At 45.0% G+C, this 23,302-nt stretch overlaps 1 protein-coding gene across 1 annotated transcript in view; it reads right to left on the bottom strand.

The window, feature by feature from the left end:
* The window catches only part of KIAA2012 (KIAA2012 ortholog), a 116,026-nt gene that overhangs the window by 83,376 nt on the left and 9,348 nt on the right, over positions 1-23,302 (bottom strand). The window contains exons 3-9 of the mRNA XM_036858251.1: positions 17,123-17,282; positions 14,729-14,884; positions 10,839-10,981; positions 9,454-9,637; positions 8,408-8,550; positions 5,720-5,888; positions 1,960-2,109 (exon numbers count right to left, since the gene is read on the bottom strand). Coding sequence (XP_036714146.1) covers positions 1,960-2,109; positions 5,720-5,888; positions 8,408-8,550; positions 9,454-9,637; positions 10,839-10,981; positions 14,729-14,884; positions 17,123-17,282 — 1,105 coding nt within the window. The remainder of the gene's footprint in view (positions 1-1,959; positions 2,110-5,719; positions 5,889-8,407; positions 8,551-9,453; positions 9,638-10,838; positions 10,982-14,728; positions 14,885-17,122; positions 17,283-23,302) is intronic.

The following is a 23,302-nucleotide window of genomic DNA, read 5'->3' as shown; positions in this document are numbered from 1 at the left end:
CAGGGACCCCCGTGTGAGAAAGATTGCCATGAAAATCTTGCCTCTTTAGACTTTTTTTTTTTTTTTTTTTTTTAATGCATCTACTACCCAGTTGAGTCACACACTGAACTAACATACTGAACTAACCAAGGTACCAGGGACTTCCTAGCCCAGCTTCCTCCTGGCAGGGTAGCAGAGGATGGACAAGCTCTAGATACTGGGTCCCCAGTGGACATGGCAGCTCAAAACAAGTGGAGGGCAGTGTGAGGTGTGCAGCACCAAAGATGAAATTCCCTGGTGTTGCCCATCCCTCCTGGTGGCTCAGGCTGTGCCCCTGACATTATGGTGCACAGGGGCAAAGCTGCTTTCTCACCTGTCTGCACACAGAGTGACCCTTGCCATATGAGGATTTAAAAAAAAAATTATGTATTTATTTTTTATTTGGTTGCATTGGGTCTTAGCTGCAGCACACGGGATCTTCACTGCGGCACGGGCTTCTCTCTAGTCGTGGCACGCGGGCTTTAGAGCGTGCAGGCTTAGTTGCCCTGTGGCATGTGGGATCTTAGCCCCCTGACCAGGGATCTAACCCGCGTCCCCTGCATTGGAAGGCGGATTCTTAACCGATGGACCACCAGGGAAGTCCCCATATGTGGATTTTAAAAAAAAACTTCGAAGTCTTTAGGATGATTAACTCTCACTTAAGAGATATGGTAAACAAGCCCCTGCCTCAATAATCAAAGGACGTTCTCAAAACGGAAATGTCTCAAGAACATCCTGACCTGGGTTCATTTTTTTTTTATTCTCAGAGGCAGTGCAGTATAATGAATAAGAGCACAGATTCTGGCACTGGAAGGCCTCAGCTCCAAGCCCAGCGAGGCCACTTATAATTGTGTGACCTCAAACAAGTCACTCATCTCCCAGGGCTTCAGATTTCTGATCTGTGAAATGAGGGTAGGACTGTTGTGAGAAGTAAATGAGATAAGATGTGTTAAAACCTGAGGCCAGTGCCTGGCACTGAGGAAGAACTCCTTAAATGTGAACGTTCATCCTTCTACTTCTTCTGATTACCACCACTCAGAGATCACCTAGCATTTGTCATACTGTCATCTTGCCCTTGGGGAAGGAGCTTCAGTTTTGTGAAAACGTAGAGCTTTCTAAATATGGCCCATCGTTTCCAACCTATCAACACATAAAAATATACACTTTGATGCACTCATATGTATAATTTCAGATGTCCATGTCATGTTTTGAAAAATTGGAGTGATGCCTTTTGTTGATATTATGAACTTCTCATGAATGGTCCCAAATAGATTAGAAATGAAATTCCATTGGTTAAAAACATGGGAGAAACTATAGAGCGTGCAGCAAATACATAGTAAGTTTGGTGCTGTTTTACATCTGCAACCAGGAAATATTCTTAGGGGGTTTGATTTAGTGAGTAAGTAACTTGTGAGCTAGACAGGAAGTTGGTTTCACTGCAGCACTTTGGTTAAGGCAGCTGCTGCCTGAGCAGACGCCATCTTCAAGTGGCCGGGGAGGAGTGGCCTCCCTTCTAGCCTCTTTTTTAAAAAAAATTAATTAATTAATTAATTTATTTTTGGTCGCGTTGGGTCTTCGTTGCTGAGCGCGGGCTTTCTCTAGTTGCGGTGAGTTGTGGTGCGTGGGCTTCTCATTGCAGTGGCTTCTCTTGTTGCGGAGCACGGGCTCTAGGAGCGCGGGCTCCACAGTTGTGGCTCGTGGGCTGTACAGCACAGGCTCAGTAGTTGTGGTGCACGGGCTTAGTTGCTCTGCGGCATGTGGGATCTTCCTAGATCAGGACTCAAACTCGTGTCCCCTGCATTGGCAGGCGGATTCTTAACCACTGCTTCACCAGGGAAGTCCCTCTAGCCTCCTTTTTATGGCTGAGGACCCTGATGTGTCTTGCCTTGCTCTCCTTTGGAGTGAGATCCCTGTGGGATGCTGGAGGGAAGGAATAGCTACCTTGAGGCGAGAGTGTGTTCCTCCCTGTGTCCACTGGGAGATGTACTGTTAATTCCCTTGGCCTTTTCAGGGGCACCTGCTTCAGGGGAGGCCTCCATAAAGGCCTGGACTCTTCTTCTGTTTCTGGTGCTGACTCAGGGTGTGGAGCACCTAGGAGACAAAGAGAAAGCCAAGTTGTAGTAGACATCTGTGGTTTTTGCCAGCTGTCTCTTCTTTTTGGGGACCCATTTTTCTCTCACTCAGACCATGTGGTTTGGGTGGTCCGTTCCCTGACTCCAGGGATGCGCAAGTGACTGAAGCCTGGCTAACGAGAGCACCTCATTGCTTTAGCCATGGTGACTGGGTCCGGGGTGGGCACATAGCCCAAGCCTGGCCAATCACAGGCAATTTTGGTACTTTTTGCCAGAGCTTTTAAGAGGCATATCCTTTCTTTTTTTAAATAAATTTATTTATTCATTTATTTATTTTTGGCTGCTTTGGGTCTTTGTTGCTGAGCACAGGCTTTCTCTAGTTGCAGCAAGTGGGGGCTACTTTCCTTGCGGTGCGTGGGCTTCTTATTGCCGTGGCTTCTCTTGTTGCGGAGCATGGGCTCTAGGTGCGGGGGCTTCAGTAATTGTGGTGCGTGGGCTCAGTAGTTGTGTCTCGCGGGCTCTAGAGCACAGGCTCAGTAGTTGTGGCACACGGGCTTGGTTGCTCCGTGGCATGTGGGATCTTCCCGGACCAGGGATCGAACCCGTGTCCCCTGCATTGGCAGGTGGATTCTTAACCACTGAGCCAACAGGGAAGTCCAAGAGGCATATCCTTTCTACCGGGGTTAACAAGTTGTCATGGAATTGCAGGAGGACATCTTTACCACCACATGGGGACAACGTGCTTGAGAGGAAAGGCTAACAGAGCTGAGAGACTCAGACAAATAGTGCCCAGAGGACATTTTCTGAGGCCTGGATCCAGCTGAGCCTGGAGTTGGCTGGTCCTTGCACTATCCAATTACATGAGTGAATACATTTCTTTTTTTGCTTAAGAGAGTTTGAGTTAGGCTTCTAATACTTGTTACTGAAGGAGTCCTCACTGACATACAAAAGAAGGAAGAACTCTGGGGGCTTCCCTGATGGCGCAGCGGTTGAGAGTCTGCCTGCCAATGCAGGGGACACGGGTTCGAGCCCTGGTCTGGGAAGATCCCACATGCCTCAGAACAGCTGGGCCCGTGAGCCACAATTGCTGAGCCTGCGCGTCTGGAGCTTGTGCTCCGCAACGAGAGAGGCCACGACGGTGAGAGGCCCGCGCACCGCGATGAAGAGTGGCCCCCGCTTGCCGCAACTGGAGAAAGCCCTCGCACAGAAACAAGGACCCAACACAGCCAAAAATAAATATAAATAAATAAAAATTTAAAAAAAAAAAAAAGAAAAAAAAAAGAAGGAAGAACTCAATGGATTCACTTTCTGTATATTTTATTCCTATTTTTCATTTGTCAGTGTGTTGGCAAGCTCAATGGATCTAATAGGTTTAAGAATCTGGTCCATGATGGCCTGGTGACCTTCCTTCCAGGGTCATCATGGGAGATAATCAGGATTTAACCAAATCTTGCAAATAGTCCTATCTTTGCGTATATTAAGCATGTCTTTTTTTTTTAAATTGGAGTATAGTTGATTTACAACGTTGTGTTAGTTTCAGGTGTACAGCAAAGTGAATCAGTAAGCATATCTTTTTATTCTAGTGTTTTGACATCTGGGACCTTACTCACCCTGGGGAGGCTGTCCCTCCCAGGGCTAGCCAGTTCCTAGAGACAGTAAAGGACCACCTGCAAGTGCACATTTCATATGGAAACCAACCAATCTAGAGCCCCTCCCCCCTCTCCCCAGCCATGACCTCCTTAACACTTCCAGGCCACTATCCCCCTGCCTTAATGACCCCAGGGCCAGGTACCAGACAACCAGGGACAGCCCTGATGCACAGAGCCTGCCCAAACTTTTCAAACTAGCCAATCCCAAACCGGCTTAGCCTGCTTGCCCTGCCTCGCCCATTCCTTCCTGCCAAAAATGCAATAAAGACTCTTGCCCATCCCACACGCCACCCCCCCTGCCCCGCCAGCCCTTCTGCTTCCTAGCTGACCCTGGTTCTTCTCCATGTGGCCTCGAGGGGCATGGCATACCCTCTCCTCTTGCGAACTGTGAGTAACAGACTATCTTTTCACTGGCAGTTGTCTCCTGATCTCTATTGGCCTCATCACACCTGAATAATAAGAAAAACCTACATTGAAAAATACTGTAATACTATGTGTTTTTTTTAAGGAGCTAAGTAATTTTTTTTGAAAGTTAAAATCTACGGAGTGAAATGTGCAGATCTTAAGTGTACAGTTCAGTGAGTTTTGACAAATGTATATATCCATGCAACCAACCAAGATTTAGAACATTTTCATCACTTCAGAAAGTTCCCTTATGACCCCTTCCATTGACTGGTCTTTTAAGATTAACAGACATGCTTCTTCATAGTGAGAATTCCAAACAGCCGTAGAGCAAAAACTGAGAAATCAGTGGCCGTTTTTGCTGAAGTTTCTAGAAAGCTCAGAACTAGGACTTCTTCAAAATTGGAGTCAGCTGTTTAGAGAGTTGCCTTTTGCCTCAGCTTGCCCAGAAAAGTCCCAGGGGCAAGAATGTGGAATGGCTTGGGAAGGTCAGAAAGAATTTCTCCTTGTGGTGCAGGGTGAGCTGACCGGTCACTCAGAAGCCTCTTTCAAAAAGCCTTTCTAAGTCCCATTTGGAATTGCTCTCTCCCTTACCTGTACTCTCTTAGCACTTTGCTTAGAAGCTCAAAATCTCTTCCCTGACAAGGATTGTAGAAATCATCTAACGTTACATAATAATGGTACCTAATTCAAAATCAGGAAAATGGAACAGACTCACAGACATAGAGAACAGACTTGTGGTTGCCAAGGGGGAGGGCAGTGGGGAAAGGAAGAACTGGGAGTTTGGAATTAGCAGGTGTAAACTATGATATATAGGATGGATAAACAACAAGATCCTACTGTACAGCACAGGGAACTATAGTCAATATCCTGTGATAAACCATAATGGAAAAGAATATGAAAAAGAATGTATATATATGTATAACTGAATCACTTTGCTGTACAGTAGAAATTAACACAACAATGTAAATCAACTATACCTCAATAAAATAAATTACAAAAAATCAGGAAAATGGCTCTTCAGACAAACTTTTATCTTTCTTTTATAAAGCAAAGTTCCAAAGATCCAAATATCCTTTTTATCTTGGCTGCCAGGTAACTCATCTAAATCCAGTGCTTACCAAAAGCAATGAATTCATCCCAGATGTCTGATAACATCTATTTCTCTACTCTTCTTAACCAGGTGTTTTATTTTTTCAATTTCAATTTTAGTTGTCCTTTTTAATATATTGCATTTATTTGTTGTAAGCTGCCTGAAAATTCTTGCACCTTTATAACATCTACGGTGCATTGGACTTAATTTATGTGTGTGGCTGACTTCCATTTTCTTCCACAGTTTAGCAAAATGCTCTGCTTGATGAGGACTCAATAAATATTTTAAAAATTGAGTTAAATATGACCAGAAGAGAACTACTTGTAGACTTATCGTTTTTCTTTCTTTAAAAAAAAGTTCTCTCAAGGGGGTGACCCTGAAGAGTGTCAGCCATGATTTAGGAGAGGGCTGCGTTAGTGGGACCCACACCCCAATCCCTCCTGGCCGGCCTGGTTCCCTCAGGAGACCCAGTCACAGGGACCTACCTCTTCTTCGTGCCTTTCCTTTTGGGGGGTGTTGGGTATGGAAATGAATCTCCACAGGGAAGATGAAGAGCTCTGCTGGGGGCTTATTGGCTTTAAGTTGACTCCTCAGGGGGTCCAGGACTCTGGGTGATTCCTCTGAGATAGGAGGTGATTTCAAAGCCATTGGTGCCTGGAGAAAATGTAAAAACAAACACACCCCCATATGGCAGGTATCTAAATCCTGCTGCCTGCAAGGGATAAATGACACTGTATCTTATTGAATCTCCAGCATCAGAAGCTGCTGAGTGTAATGTCGCTTCTGTACCCAGGGCTGGGAGATAAAGCTGACAGACCTGGAAACCGGTCAGCTCACTAGAGTAGGGCTGCTTTGCTTCATGGGAATTTGGTTATGCACCCGTTAACCCAGCCTCTGATTGCTCTGAGAAGTATAAATGTGGTAAATTCAAGAGCCTTTGTGAGGAAATACAGTCCTTCTCTTGCAGTCGGGAAACTGAACCAGATTAAAATGATAGAGCTGAGATTTCCATGTCCGGAGAAGGAGAAATCTTGGCTTGTGTCGTTGAGAGAAAAAAGTATGGCTCAGACTGTGGACTGTGCAAACTTGTAGATAAGAAAGGGCAGAAAATAGGAATACACATTTGTGTTTGCTTTCCTCATGTCATCTCTCTAAGCCTCAATTTCTTCCTCTGTAAAATGGGGGTAATCATACTGCCCACCTCATAAATTGCCATTAGGATTAAATGAGCTAATTATATGTAGTTACAACAGTGTTTGGAACTAGGCTTTTTTCTATGATATTTCTTTGAGAGAAGACTCTTCTTTCATTAGGGTTTAATACCTAATCTTGCCACTAGCAGAATACCTAGGTGTCTCCACACATCTGTAATATGAACATAGCTAGAAAAAAATCACTGTGTGTCAGAATCAGCCACAACTGTAACCCAGTTTTTTTATGTCCAAAAAACCCCAAAACATATGTGTGTGTGTGGTGTATGTGTATATGTATATGGAGAGAGAGAGAGAGAAAGAGAGAGAGAGAGAGAGAGAAAGAGAGAGAGAGAGAGAGAGAAAGGAGCTACGGGTAGTACTTAGAGTCTCCTGTTTCCAATTATTCAGAAGTTGCTGAAAATTTCTCCTTTTAGTTTGCAGCTTTTAACATACGAACTTGGCTCTATGAAATGTATATGTGTGTGGGGTTTCAGGGACTTCAATTTCACAGGAGGAAAAATAAAAATGTCTCTCACCTTTTTAGTGTTCAAAAAGAAAAAAAGATCAGAAACACACACAAGTATCCTAACGTGTTTAGAGTTGAATGAGGAAGGAAATTCACCCAAATATATTCAGGGTAATATGTATAATTATGAGACGTTAAGAAAATGATTAACCCAACACATGCACATAGCGTCTTTATGTCCCTGGAGACCTCCACTGTCCAGGTGCCAGCTGCCCACCGACTGCCCTCTTCTGAATACTGACCTTGTGTATTTTGTTTGACAAGGTTTGCATTGGGAAATCTATGTGGAAACTCAAATGGTTTGTGTGAGGTATGGCTGATAAGCCAAGCCTTAATTTCTCTATTGTAATTAAAAATTTACAGAGTTTTAATATAGTGGAAAATATTGCTTTCCTTACTAAATCATATACATGGGTTGAGGGAAGGGATTCCTGTCCTCTGAGCCTGGCTCGGTTCTGGGCTGAACTGGGTGTGAGATTGAGGGCTTTCCTTAGGCCTGAGTGACCCTGGCAGGTCAGGCCTGCTGTTTACTCCTGGTTCAAAGAAACCTGGGAAGACAGATGCCCTTCTGGTATGAATGGAAAGGTTTAGATCAGCTTAGACATGGGAAATCTGAGAAAATCCTGAACAGACTGAAAACGACCTCCCTCACTGGCACCAGGACCACCTGGTATGCCCATGGCTCCTCAGGGCCACTTCAGACGGCACGAATCCCCACCATGAACTAACATTGCTGTTGTTTCCAGTTGGACACAAGATACTTTCACATAAATGCTTCATCTCCTTTCATCCTCCATCAGCCCTGTGAGGCTGGCATTATTATCTGTGTGCACAGAGGAGGTCACTATAGCTCAAAGTGGTGAGCCACTGGCTCAAGTAACACAGCTGCCACGGGCAGAACATTCCAGAGTCCCTGCTCATTCCCACTCAGCACAGGTGCCTCCCAACCAAACTGAAGAGCCACACAGAATTTCAAGGCAGGACCAGGCCAGAGACAGCGAAGGACATCTTTAAGGAAGGTGTACCTGACTTCTGAAGGGGGTTGATAAACCTGCAAAATTTATCCTACATTTTCAAAGGTGACAGACCCTCAATTAAGCAAAACCATTTCTGGGTTCCAGCATTTTGAGTTTGAAGTGGGTCAGCTGCTTACAAACTCAAATTCTGTCCTTACATGCTTACAGATAAACCTCAGCCCCTTAACAGAAAAAAGGATTCTGTTGGCACCAGAAAGTTTGGTTAACACCATATTGCTTTAATCGGGGGCAGCTGAAATTTCCTGTACTTCACTATTTCCAACATTTAGTAAACTTCTACAGCTTTAGTCCAGCTCCACCCGGTGAGCTCAGAAGCAAGTAAGGCCTGTTCTCTGAGACATCCCTTTGAGTCACCTCATTCCTAGATTGAGATTAATCTTTTAAGCATGCGCATGCTTAAAAGCACACACACACAACCTTTTTCCTCCTCACTTCTCCAGATGTGTTTTTTTCTGAGCCAGTGGCAGATGCTACAGGAGGGAAAAGACATCTTTCAGCAGGAGGCTCCTGGAACAAGTGGCTGCTTCTGCCCTGGTAGAGTTCCATATTCCCTTGTTTGTCTGCAGAAACGGGATGGGAACAAGAACTTATTAGTTGCTGGTGTGGGGATGGACAGTTGACTTTCAACTTTTATCACTTTTGGGTGAATGGGAAGAGAGGCAAAGAGAGTGCTGAGGCACTCAGACAGCCATGGCTTTGGCTGAGGCAGCTTCAGGGAGCCCTAATCTCATTATCTGGGTTGGGTTCTTGCTGGTTGAGTCAGGTGATGGGGAGAATAATAACGATCATAATAATAGTTACTATGTATTAAGTGTTAACTATGGGACAAGAATCATGCAAAGTATTTTAAATTTATTTATTTATTTATTTTTGGCTGTGTTGGGTCTTTGTTTCTGTGCGAGGGCTTTCTCTAGTTGTGGCGAGCGGGGGCCACTCTTCATCGCGGTGCGCGGGCCTCTCACTGCCGCGGCCTCTCTTGTTGCAGAGCACAGGCTCCAGACGCGCAGGCTCAGTAGTTGTGGCTCACGGGCCCAGCCGCTCCGCGGCATGTGGGATCCTCCCAGACCAGGGCTCGAACCCATGTACCCGGCATCGGCAGGCAGACTCTCAACCACTGCGCCACCAGGGAAGCCCGCAAAGAATTTTATATGCATTAACTGAATCCCCATAATAGCCTTATGGAGGTATTATTATTATTCCCATTCTACAGATGCGGAAATGGAGCCTTGGTCAGATTAAATAACTTGCCCAAGGTCACAGGTAGTAAGTGGGGGTAATTTGAGCGCAGGCAGTCTGACTGCGGAATGTGTGCGGTCGAGGACTGGTCTCATTCCTACCTCCAGCTGGACTTGGCAGTTATTTTCTAAGGTGAGTGGCATGAGGAAGTGACACTCAGCCTGCCTTAGTGCTCTCTGCAGGATCAGGTCTACCGAGATCAACAAGCAAGACATTCGGCTTCTTACCGCTGAGATCTGCCTTCCTGTTGCGGAAGGCGACTCCATAGAATGTCGTGTGGGATTTGTCACGCAGGAGCCAAGAATGATCGATGCGGGCATGCCCAAGGGCCCTCCTGGAGGTTTGCTGTGTTTTTTCATGGTGGCTTTCCTTTGAAGCGTGGATACAACGGTGATTCCCTTTTGACGTGTCCTAGGGAACGACAGATACACATTCCTGAAAACAGGTTTTGTAAAGGAACAGAGCAGGTTCCTATAACAGTCAGACCTTGTGGCTAGACTGGTGGTTCCAAGGATGAAATCTCCTTAGCAGCCTGGGAAGAAAAACATGGTTATAATGGCAAGATATTTCATGATGTTTATTATAATAAAACATTTTATTATTGGTGATAGAGAGAATGACATTTAACCATGCCTGACATATAGTGCTTTCCTGCAAAAAAATTAAAAATCAAAATCAAAAAATTAAAAATCAAGCATTAGTATCACTGTCTTTTCTTTTTGGCAAACTTTTTTTTATTGTAGTAAAATATACATAACATAAAATTTATCATTTTAACCATTTTTAAGTCTATAGTTCTGCATTAAGTATATTCACGCTAGTATCATTGTCTTTATCCATCATAAAATGTCTCTTCTCTCCCACTAGGTGGTACTTCTCTTCTCCCCCTTTCCTGTTTCATTGGCGTATGACCTGCTTGTAAGTCATACATGTTTATTCAAGATAGGAGCACGTGTTGTCTACATTTCTCTGAACCACTGTCACCTTGTATACACACACACACACACACACACACACACACACGGGCCTTAGAGTTTAGAAAGCATTTTTACATTTTAACTTATTTAATCCTCATAGCAACCTTGGGAGGTGTGTATGATAACAGCTCCATTTTACAGAAGAGGTAATTCAGGTTCAAAGTTAGTAAGTTAGTCACCACAGCTAGCAAGATGCAGGACTCAAAACAAGGCTTTTCCAGCTCTAAGGCCAAAAAAGCTCTTTTTTCTAGAGAAGACTAGAGCTGCCTAGATGGGGTGAAGAGTGTAGGGAGGATCTGTGGTTAAGTAAGATTGGAAAACCATGAGTTAAAGCTAAACCAGCCACTTTACCTATAGAACTACCTATGTTCCATGGTCAAATGTGCACTGTGACCCTCTGGGAGGAGGACATGGTGTGCTGCATTTCCCAAATGTATTTGGCCAAGAAACCCTTTTTTTGCATGGAGCATCTGGCGATGCTAGGGTTCCACAGGTGACACTTTGGGAAACAGGGGTCAGTAGGCTCAAAGTACTCTTCTCTTCTCTGGAGGACCCCAAGAAATGGTGAAGGGAGGGAACATTACCTCTAAAGTCAAGAAGAATAGTGACAGAGGGGACCCCATTAGAAATGGTACCTCTGCCTGGGTTTCATCTTCCTGCCAGGGCTGCTTCCTGAGTGGTGGCAAGCGAGTCCCCTGGCTGCCGTGGTTCTTGGCTACAGAGCCCTGGTCCACGTGTCCACCAGCCCCAGCTTCCCCTTCATCCAGGCCCTGGTGACCTGCAAAGGTGAACAGTGGGTCAACTTCACAAGCCCAGAGATGGGTATGATGCTGTTAGCTGCTTCCAAACTGCCTTCCTTCTTGCTTTACTGAGCAAAAGTGTCGATCAAGGCCCTTGTTCCTCCTCCCTCCTTATTACTGTATTTCTGCTAGTGCCTCCACGGAAGTGGCAGCCAGGTCAGTGGAACAGAACTGCTTTAAGAGTCACGAGGCTCAAGGTTGAGTCTGTTTCACGGACTCAGTTTCCTCATCTGTAAAATGGGGATACTGATTTCTTGCTCTCGCTTCCTTGCAAAGTCGTCTGGGGCTCAAATAAGATCATGAATATGACACCCCTTTGTAAACTGTGAGGGACTAGGGGATAACAGAGGTGTGATGATGGTGGGGTGACCTTCAGCCCTGCTCTGTTGTCACTGAGATGCTCAGTCTGAAGCACTTGATTTCCTGGGATGTCTGCTGTTCATTTACTTGTAGAAAAACTCAGACAAATGCACTGCTTAGCAATCTGCACTTACCCTGTCTGCATAACCCTCAGGAAGGATCTGAGTCAACAGATGACTCCAGCATAGTTAACAAATCTTTCATCGATGGTTAAAGGGTCCTGCAGCTATTTTCATCACTTACTCAAGGTAGATTTATTGCTGAAACAGTCTGGCAAACTTTCCTTGTTTGGAGCCGCTTTAGCAACACCTCCACTCTCTGCTTGCAGCTCCGTGGAACAATGCGGGGCTGTCTTTCAACCAGAGGCACTGGAAGCCCTCAGGGGCTCTGTGTATGTTGGAGCGCTGGGCTTCTGGAGGCTCCCAGCCAGCCCCACTGTCCCCCATACTCCCCAACCCTTGTCATTCCTTACATCATTCTCATCCTTGGTGTCATTGGGTCAAGAGCCAAGAGCTTATCTGTGGGACTACTCCCTCCCTGCAGCTCCCTTTCCTCTGCCCATTGGCTCCTGAAGGCTACTTTGGGTCTGAGCTGATGCTGAGAGTGTTGGTGGGGCAGGTACAGACTCAGGCGTAGGTTCAGGGGGACTGCTCAGGTTTTAGTGACCCAGGGAACCCTTGAATCTGGGGTGGTCCAGGGCCACGTTAGGCCTGCTCCCAAGAAAGCCTCAACTTCATATAGGATGTAGCACTAAAGACCTTTCTGTGTGTTCTAGAACGATCCTTTGGGGTCAAGCTGGACTTCAGAGCCATCCTTCCTGGTCAGATTCACCAGGGAGCCAAATGCATTTCTGAGGGTAGAGGAAGTGAAACTCTGGCCAAATGGCCACTCACCTGCTGAATGGTATTATATGGCAGACTGGCTAAGTTGGGGCAGGGTGCTCTGGGGCGGGAGGATATAGAGAGGCATTCTTCCCTTTAGCTGTATCCCAGGTGATATTGAATATATGACTCAATCTATGTGAGGGAAACCAAGATTCTTCTCAGTAAACATCATCTCTGGCTCATTTATCTATGCTTAACAGAAACAGGTTTGCAAGCAAGGTATTGGAAGTTTCAGTTGTTGAAAGGAGACCATGCAACTTGGTCTCTTTCTATCTCAAATATGGGTTCAGATTACCCAAATAGTGTGCATGGGGGTAGTAATTTAGAGCTCTTAGAGAGCTTTTTTACCGGTGTCTTCTCCTATGGTTTTTTACAACAACCCAGAGAGAGTGGAACGCAGACACCACTACTCCCATTTTACAGATGAGCAAACTAAGGATGCACAAAGCATAAGTGACTTAGCCAACATCACATTGTTGGGGGATCTGAGATTTGCAGCCAGGACTTTTGCTACTTTCTCCAATACAGTGTCTGGCAAGGAGAGGGAGGCCAAGGGGAGATAAAGTTAAAACAAATAAACCATCAGTCAGGGTTCAAGCTATAGTCTCTGAGCTATTTTTCCTTCTTTACAAGTTGATTTTTGGTCCCTGTGATCATGGGCAATTGGGCATTACAATTATGCTTAAAAAACACAAAGTAGGGAGGTCTATAACTAACATTTATTGAGCACTTGCTATGAGCCAGATACTGCATTATCCCGTTTAAGTCCCACATCCAATCCTGTGAGGTATAGGTGGGTATGGTCATCTTCATTTTATAAATGAGGAAACTGAGGCCCAGAGAGGTCACATGGCTTAGAATCTGGTGCTAATGGCCACGTGTTTAATCACTATTTAATATTGCCTCTCTGTTTCTGCCTGATTGTGACAACTCCTCCATATATGGCATCAATTAGGGAAGTCACTTGATTCCTTAGGTGTGCAGTGTTGATCCACCCTCAAGTGGAAGTACTGTAGTCCACAGTCCAGTATTTTTAGATCTTAGGGCATCAAAGTCTAAGGATATTAACTGGAGACAGTAGAATTTTTGAAGCAAGAAGGCATTAGGCAATGGCGAGGTGGGGTGCCACCTGGGGAAGGGCAGAAGGTTCCAGCACAGGAGGATTACTGGGTGAGTTCACTGATCTTAGGACATGGATGGCCCAGAAACTTGATCTCATCAGTGCCTCAGAATCAACTGGTCTCCGGGATGTTGACCCACATTAGCAAAGTGCATAGAGACTGATGTATAGACCGGGGTATAATTACAAAGAGAAATACAATTGCCTGACCAGCATGTTTCCCATAGATGAACTATTGGACAAGGTTATGACCAAAATTCCTTGATAATGGAGTCTAGACTCAAGGGAGGTGTATGGTGGGCATGTTTATAGCACCGGGCTCTGAGAACCTGCCATGTTCTTCTCCACTCCATTTGATAGATCAGATTCTCTACTTATCCTGACTAGATCCTTTTGCAAGTACAGGGCTTGGTTAGGCACAACTATTGTTTCTGGAAAATTCCTTTTTCATTTCAGAAAAATTAACTTTATATTATGTTAGGCTCTTGTCCTTTCCTTCTCGTTTCTCAAAAACTCTGGTACTAATCAAGACCCTATTCTTTGCCCAGTCATCTTTATCCAGTCATCTTTCCCCATCTCCCTTAGCAAAGCAAATCTGGCTCTTTTAATGCTTCAAGTTCCCAAGAATAATATTGACAGGTAGAACCTCCATAGTACTGAACAGCTTACAGACAGCTCACAATAATTTTCTGTGCAGTAACGAGGTAGGCCTTATTATGTCCATTACAGAGATAAGCAAACAAGCTCAAAGAGGTTGAGTGATTTGCTCAAGATCTTACATCTAGTAAGAGAAAGAACAGCCATTGCAGAACAGCCAGATTTCTCGCTCCAAAGCCTGTCTTTTTTCTTATGATATTGCCACAAAACCACAGGTTAAAGAGTGTTAGAGTGAAAAAGATGTAAGAAATCATCTAAAATCTAGACTCTAGATATGCATTGTCCAATACAGTAGCCACTAGCCACATGTGGCTATTTAGATGTAAATTAATTAAAAGTAAATAAAATTTTAAAACTCATTTTCACAGTCACACTACCTACATTTCAAGTGCTCAATAGCCACATGTGGCTGATGGCTACTATATTGGAATTGGACAGCTTATATATATACATATATATACATACATGTATATATATACACATATATATATACACATATATATGTATAAAAATATATATATATGTATAAAACATTCCATCATTGCAGAAAGTACTATTGGATGGTGCTGGTCTAGACTAACTCCCTCATTTTACAGATGAGGACGATGAAACCCAGAATTCCTAGACCTTATTTTGGAAAACTTCATTTTAAGCTGTTAAAAATCCAAGTATTTGAGGTCTGGTTTGATAAAATCAACATGTACCTTGTTCCAAAGATTTTCCTGGTTGAATCCAAAATGGAGGGAAGACAGGCAGGAGATGGTATTTGGGGGGTACACCTGAAAGATCCTGTTGTGGCCTGAGATTCCTTGGTACATTAATTTGACTTTCCTGGAGCAGCACAGAATCCTTGATGTATCCTGAAGAGTAGGTCAGGAGTTATTGGTAGAAATAATGGTTGCCAGCCTAGAGGTCTTGCTGATAACTACAAGGTTCCCCACTTGCATTTGTCTTAGCTTTGGACATTGCCCATTAAGGAAGACAACTAGAAGATGCGAGAGATTAAAAAATCAGATAGAAGCCGTAGAGGGTTCTCTGTCTAGTGTCTTGGGTGCCTCTGGTCCTGTGCCACATATATACTTCTTCCGCTCCACCATTCCCAGGAATTGGGTCCCCCTCGTGGAAGAAACATGGCTGCTTCTTTGGGGTTGGGTAAAAGGCACCTCCTGCCTCGGGAGGAAATCTAAAGGTTTCTCCTGGATATATCCTGCTTGCTTCTGCAACCCCCATGATTTTCAGTCCATTCTATAAGTATTTATTGAGGCCTTATCAATGGTCCCACCTCTCTGCTGGGCAGTAGGGTGGATACAGAAAAACCAGACATGGGTCCTTTTTAAAGGCACTAATAGTCTGTTGGAGAGACAAAGCTCTCCTGTGCTCTACGTGTGTGGTCCCAAGTGTCAGTGTTATATAAGGCCAGAAAATGAGGAGCTCAACATTGGCTGGATTTGTCAGAGAAGCCTTTGTAGAAGACGTGTGCCTGAAGGGTGGTGAGGATTTATCATAGGAGTGGAAAGATGGGACCAGAGAACATACCAGCATCACAAAGGTGGTGAGCTCTGAGATGTGAAGGAAGGGGGTGGCAGAGTCCACTGGGCCAATGATCTCATATCCCAGTATTGTCTTTGCTCCTCCAGCTTGAGAGTCGCACCCTCAAGAAGGCCTTTGGTGAGGAATTATGGCAAGAGGCCCAAGAATGCACGTACACATGGACCTTTCCTTAAACCACACATTGTAGCTACATGACTTTCATAGAAGGGTCTGAGACATTTTTTGATGTTAAGAGGGGCTCTCCTCCTTGAAGATGTTGGGCTTGGGCCATGGGGCGGTGGCCTGCTCTGCCCTCCGCCCCACCCAACAATAAACATATCTCTGGTTAAGAGGCTCTTTCTTACAAGTGTTAGATAAATGGAACTGCCTGGAACCGTGGGTCGGCCGTGAAGGGTAAACCAATTACTGGACAAACCCACATCTCTCATTTTCCTTCAAGTCATCACTTATTGGGGAGAGAGTTGTTTTCTCTCCTTTCCTGAAGTAAACCTATAAAGCAAGAAGAAAGTCAGTTTTCCTCTGGTCCCGTCTGTTTGTTGGTGCTGAAGAGATGGCAACTAGCTGAGTAGGCATTGGCAAATCCTACTGCCCACGCCTCTCTTCCCCAATAGGTTTGCCAAATAAAATACGGGATGCCCGGGGCTTCCCTGGTGGCGCAGTGGTTGAGAATCTGCCTGCCAATGCAGGAGACACGGGTTCGGGCCCTGGTCTGGGAAGATCCCACATGCCACGGAGCAACTAAGCCCGTGAGCCACTATTACTGATAAATAAATTAAAAAAAAAAAAAAAAATACGGGATGCCCAGTTAAAATTGAATTTCAGATAAACAATGAACACTTTTTTAGTAGGAATATGTACCAAATATTACAAGTGTAACTTTTTTGTGCGCGCCTCTGTGTGTATGTGCACGTGTGTAGGCGCTAAATCTGGCAACTCTAATTCCCAACCATTGCCTGTTTTTATTTTTAAGCCATTACAGAGTGTGTTTGGGGTCTCTGTTCAGCAGCGGGGTGTCCGTTTCACTCCTGGGTGGGTTGTGCTGGAGAGCCACCTTCTTTGAGGAGAAGGCCTAACATTTCTACGTCCTGGGGGATCTGAGGTCCCTCTGAAGGGGAAGTAGGGGATGTTGGGAAGAGGGTGGCCCCTGGGGTGTGGGGAGGATCTGGCTTCTGGTCTCAGCTTTGCTTTTGGCTGAATGACCTTGGACAAATTACTTTGCTCCTCTGGGCCTCTTTTTCCTTCTCTTGTAAAAGATTGGGATTGCACTGGAGCATCTGGAGTCTCTGCATGGGGAAGCTTGGGAAGCACGTTCTGCTTGGGATGCAGAACGTGAGACTGTTGAGAGGCAGTAGAGGGAAGGCAAGACTTCAGGCTGCACTCCCTCCGCACACGTGGGGGAAGCTGACGGGCGAAAGGTGCGATGGCACAATTAACACAGAATTGGGCCTGAAATTCTGCTGTTTCAGACCTTGATGGAAAACACACTCTCACACCAGAATACGAGGCGGGGCGGCTCAAGGTGCACCTCCTCCCACGTCCCCACTGACCTGCACATTGGAGCCTGTACATGGTGTCAGGGGGCCACGTCCGCAGGAGGCCGCGGAGGTATCTCTTGGCTGAATACCCAGGCTGGATCCGCCGTAGGCCCTGGCTCTCTGGTTGGCTCCGGAAGTGGAGGTTTGGCTGCCAGGCTCTGTCCTGCTCTCTCTGTGGGGACACCAGTCAGGAAACAGCATGGCTGTTGAGCTGGGAGCCTCGCAGTGATACAGGCGGGCTAGCACAATCCTCATCAGTAATCCGGGAGACTCCCGGAAGGTGTTGGAAGGCACCAGAAACAGATGCCTCGGCCAACAGACATAAACCAAGAGCCCACCAAGCAAAACTCTGAAAGGCCCCTGTGGATTTGCAGTTGGAAGGAGAAGGAGAAATGAGAAATACCAGATCCCATCTTGAGATAGAACACCAGAAAAGGATAAAGAGCCTCAAAAGAAAACACATCATTTAGTTCAGCCTGTGGAAATCATTTTAGTATCTTAAAAAGTGGCCCCGTATGGCAATGAGAAAGCCAGGTCGACAAATCAGCATCAACATTCAATGTCTGCAATATGAATAATGGGACAGACAAACTCTGTCTGTGTTCACGAGGAGCATGGCATTTTGAAAATATCTGGCTCTGCTGCATTTCGTTTCAGCCAGGGAGAAGTTTCTGGGAACCTACCTGCCAAAGTCACTATGCAAGACATCATGGGAAATAAATGTGAATAATAACATCTTACACTTGGCTAGGGCTTTATCTTATACAAATAATTTTCACCTCATTATAATCCTTTAAGGTGGACAAGTTAATATCATAACCACTTAAATGAGGCAGAAACTCTCTAAGGGTAATCAGTTAAGCACAAGAATAGCAAACACGTGGTCCTTGTGTTGACATCTCTCCTCATCCCTGTTGTCCATGGCAGACATCACCAATCAATCACAGCACTCTTGACTGAAGAACCGATTGTGATCTGAGTCTGCTTTTTCTCTGGAGAAAAAGCGACAAATAAGGCAGATTGATAACTAATATATAAATTGACTAAAGGTAAAAAAAAAAAAAAAAAGCATGGCTTATTATTCAATTGGCTCTACTCTCTCAGAATTTGTTAATTAAATGAATGCTTGGAATCCAAGCACAGAGCATCACCTGGCCCTTGATGTCTGGACAGTTTATGTGGCAAGTACTTCAAGTACAAAAAGAGCCTGAAAAACTCAGCCCCACATAAATCTTGAGGCTTTTTCCAGAGGACATGAGAGAGGGAGTTGTAGGGAGGGCAGTGGACACAAAATGACTTAAGTTCTTTCACTCACTCCATTTTTTCATTTGGTCATGCAGTAAAAATTTGCTGAGCACCTTCTACGTGCCAGGCACTGTGTTAAGCCCTGGTCTATGGAGCCATTAGATCCAAGGCTTTTTCTGGATGAATTGGAACTTCATTTCCTCCTGTAAATCTTTGCTTCCAATGACTTCCCTCTAAATGTGATAAAAGATGCTGTAGCCCTGGTGCAGATGGCATGACGCCCTGTCTGATCTGGATAAGAGTCCCTTGTTTTTCAGTAGGGGGCATTTCTGAAGCACCTGCTTGGTTCTGTAGCTTTACTCAGCCACTTGCTCAATGTGGCAGGGAGTTGCCGAGAAGAATTAGGGAGTCCCTTATCCTGGAATTTGGCACATCTAGATACATTTTTGCCTTGAGTTTGAAAGCTGATCTTGGCCTCTGTATTAGTTTCTTACTGCTGTTTAACAGATTACCATACACTTAGTGGCTTTTTATTATTATTATTATTTTTCGGCCGCGCTGTGTGGCTTGCGGGATCTTAGTTCCCTGACCAGGGATTGAACCTGGGCCCCTGGAGTGAAAGCGCTGGGTCCTAACCACTGGACCACCAGGGAATTCCCCGCTTAGTGGATTTTTTTTTTTAAATAAATTTATTTATTTACTTATTTATTTTTGGCTGCATTGGGTCTTCGTTGCCGTGCACTGGCTTTCTCTTGTTGCAGCAAGGGGGGGCTACTCTTCGTTGCGGTGTGCGGGCTTCGCATTGCGGTGGCTTCTCTTTTTGCAGAGCACAGGCTCCAGGCATGCGGGCTTCAGTAGTTGTGGCTTGTGGGCTCTAGAGTGCAGGCTCAGTAGTCGTGGTGCACGGGTTTTGTTGCTCCGCGGCATGTGGGATCTTCCCAGACTGGGGCTCGAACCCATGTCCCCTGCATTGGCAGGCGGATTCTTAACCACTGCGCCACCAGGGAAGTGCCCTTAGTGGCTTTAAATGATACAAATTTGTTATTTTACAGTGCTGGAGGTCAGAAGTTTGAAATGGGTCTCACGGGGCTAAAATCAAGGTATTACAGGGCTTTCTGGAGGCTCTAGGGAAGAATCTGTTCCTCTGTTTTTTCCGGTTTCTAGAGGCTGCCTGCATTCCTTGGCCTGTGACCCCTTCCTCCATCTTCAAAGCCAGCAACATTGGGCTGAGTCCTTCTCATGCTGCCATCTCTCTGGTTCTCTCTTTTGATTCCTTCTTCCGCTTTTAAGGATCCCTGTGATTATACTGGGCCTGCCCTGATAATCCAGGATAACCGCCTTGTTTTAAGGCCATCTGGTTAGTAATCTTAATTCCATCTGCAACCGTAATTTCCCTTTGCCATATAACCTAATATATTCATAAGTTCCAGCAATTAGGTTGTAGACATCTTTGGGGGGCCATTATTCTGCCTACCACAGCTTCTTTAAGTTTTTTTTTCTAGTTTTCTGGTTCCTGTTCGTAATTTCTCAAATTATGCCTGTGAAGTTGGTTCATAAATTTCACATCTCATTGGATTAACTGAAGTACTGCGGGAGGCCGCAGGCCTGCTTAGGTTACCAAAAAGCTCACTCAGGGTTAAATCTATTCACTCATTTCCAACATGTAGAATAATAAGTTAAGCGGAAAAAAGCAAGGTATTAGAGAGCATGTATAGTACCACTACAATCCCATAAAAGTTTATTTTACAAATGTATAATCATGGTGGAAAGACTGGAAGAAAATACATTAAAATTCTAATAACAGTATTAGGGGGCTTCCCTGGTGGCGCAGTGGTTGGGAGTCTGCCTGCCGGTGCAGGGGACACGGGTTCGAGCCCTGGTCTGGGAGGATCCCACATGCCGCGGAGCAACTAGGCCTGTGTGCCACAATTACTGAGCCTGCGTGTCTGGAGCCTGTGCTCTGCTACAAGAGAGGCCGCGATAATGAGAGGCCCGCGCACCGCGATGAAGAGTGGCCCCCACTTGCCGCAACTAGGGAAAGCCCTCGCACAGAAACGAAGACCCAACACAGCCATAAATAAATAAATAAATAAATAAACAAACCCAAAGTTTAAAAAAAAAAAAAAAAAAAAAAAAGTATTAGGGTGTTGGGCATAAGATTACAGGTAGTTTTTTCTTCTCTCTTTTTTTATGGAATCAAAATTTCAGTAAAATAGATTATATCATACATGGAAAACACGTTAAAAATTAATGTATTTTATTGCACCCTCCACCCTTGCATACATTCTCCATATTTTTCTATTCCTTCTCCAACATTATCCTGAACCTCTAACCACCAAAATTAGTCTGAAACATACAAGGAGGCAGAAGGGAGCCAGGAAGGGAGTTTCTGGAACAGGGAAATAAACGATAGCAGCAGGCTGGCTGCCGACGTTTCCAGACGTCTCAGGCCTGCCTTGGCTTTGCTAATCAACCCCAGCTTTTGGTTCTTCTGAAATGAGTAATTAGTGAGCGGAGAGGGGTCTCTTACCCACACTCCACCGGGAGTGCTTCCTCTAACGAGGGACTTGCTCTGGCCCGCCAACTTCCTGGTGCTCCCCCGGCCTCCATGTGCAGAGGGGCGAAGGGGCGCCCTTGCATCTGTCCGCAGCCCCACACTGGCTGTCATGGCCACCCCACCTCGGTCCTGGCAGGCAAGGGTTTTCAGAAGATGGAAGGAGCCCGTGTGTGCAGTGCTCTTGCCCAGCAGATATGCGGTGGCAGGGTGCCAGTGTCCCCAGGAAGACAAGAAATGCCCAGATCGCCAGCTGTCATTGTACCACAGAGGGTGGGCAGCCTTTGTGTGCAGGAGTCAACAGAGAGGTAAAGAGAGAAATCCAGCTCTCCCAGGGCTGGCAGGCAAAGCCCTCTGTAGTTTGACCCCACCCACTTCTCCAGGTAAGAGCCACACCTGTCTAATTACTCTGACTTTGCCCGCTCTCCCCTCTGGGCTTTCACTGATCTATGCCTAGAGGGTCGCTGTCCATTTATTTTTTACCACAAGACTCAGCTCAGATTCTACCTCCTCCAAGATGCCACTCTAGATTTTCCTAGTAGGAAGCAATCTCAGTCTCTACCATCTTTATACTTTGACAGCATATTAATAAATTATAGTCTAGTTCCTCTCATGGGCTGCCTTGTATCAGGTATCACAGGAGCACAAATCTGCCTACCTGCCCACATTGTACACCCAGCCCTGCTGGGTAGAGGTTATGACCTCCCACCGCCACATCCTGGCAACTTATATGTTCATCTAACAACTATCTGTTGAGAATTTGCCATGTGTCAGGCAATGTTCAAGGCACTATTTAATAACTATTCAAGATGTTAGCTCAATGGAATAGAAATCCCCCAAATGTCTGTACTTTCCTGCTGACCACCTGTACCTCGAGCTGCCCACTCCAGTCAGAAGTCCTTCTCTCCGGAGGAGCACAGCTGGTGTCTCCTGTCCCTTGGTCAGGCTTGCCGGAGTTAGTGTGCCCTGGCAAAGGCCAAGCCTTATTAGAACAGAGGGTAACCACCATTGTTGTTGCACCTGTGCAGGTGTGCCTGGAGCCAGACTTGGGGCTGCCAGGTGAGTGCAACCAGAGTTGAGGTGAGGGTGAGGTGGGAGGGGAGAGATGTGTGTCCACTTGCAGCTGTGCCTGAAAAGTCTTCTCAGCCCCAGCCTGACTTTAATCAGCCTCGTGTAAACACTGCCACTTTCAGCTAGCTCTTTGCTCTGCAGGTTTAATTTCTGAGGGTCTGTACAAATGATACTGTCTCTCCCACATATCTTTGGTGGCCATATGTTCCTGAGTATCAAGCCATTAAGAAGAGAATCATAAAGTGGTCTGAATTTTCCCATAGTTACAATGTTGTAACAGGGTTTGATTCTCAACCAAACCGTTTAGCATCAAAGATTTGACCAGCCATATGTCACAAAAGCAAAGAAGATACAACAACTAGAAATGAAAACAGAAAAAATTAAGCTTCAGTTTCTTTAAGAGCTCAGTTTGCTTCAGTCTGAATCCTGGCTCCATTATTTACTAGCTGTGTGGCTTTGGGGAAATTACTTAACCCATCTGTGCCTCAGTTTCTTTATCTGTCAAATAAGGATGATAAAAGTACATACCCTGCATGCAAAAATAAATGAAGTTGGATCCTTACCTTGCATCATATACAAAAATTAACTCAAAGTAGAATAGACTTAAGAGCTAAAACTATAAAACTCTTAGAAGAAAATGTAGGGGAAAAGCTTCACAACATTGGATTTGGTGATGATTTCTTGGATATGACACCAAAAGAACAGGCAACAGAAGAAAAAATAGATAAGTTGGACTTCATGAAAATATAAAGCTTGGAACTTCCCTGGCAGTCAGTGGTTAAGACTCCATGCTTCCACTGCAGGGGGCACGGATTCAATCCCTGATGGGGGAAGTAAGATCCTGCATGCCACGTGGCCAAAAAAAAAAAAAAAAAAAGAAAGAAAGAAAATGTAAAACTTTTGTGCATCAAAAGTTTTACACTAGCAGGAGTGAAAAGGCAACCCACAGAATGGGAGAAATTATTTGCAAATCATATATATCTGATAAGGGATTAATATGCAGAATGTGTAAAGAACCCTTACAACTCAAAAACAAAAAAACAAACAACCTGATTTTAAAATGGGCAAAGGACTTGGGTAGACAATTTTCCAAAGAAGAGACACAAATGGCCAATAAGCACATGAAAAGATGCTAAATATTACTTGTTACTAAGGTATGCAAATCAAAACCACAATGAGATACCGCTTCACACCCATTGAGATAGCTATTATTTAAAAAAACCACAGAAAATAACAAGTGTTGTTGAAGATTTGGAGAAATTGAAACCCTTGGGCATTGCTAATGGGAATGTAAAATGATGCAGCGACTATGGAAAACAGTA

This window comes from Balaenoptera musculus, chromosome 7, assembly GCF_009873245.2.
Source record: "Balaenoptera musculus isolate JJ_BM4_2016_0621 chromosome 7, mBalMus1.pri.v3, whole genome shotgun sequence".
NCBI lineage: Eukaryota > Metazoa > Chordata > Mammalia > Artiodactyla > Balaenopteridae > Balaenoptera > Balaenoptera musculus.
This window is presented reverse-complemented; position numbering and strand designations above follow the sequence as displayed.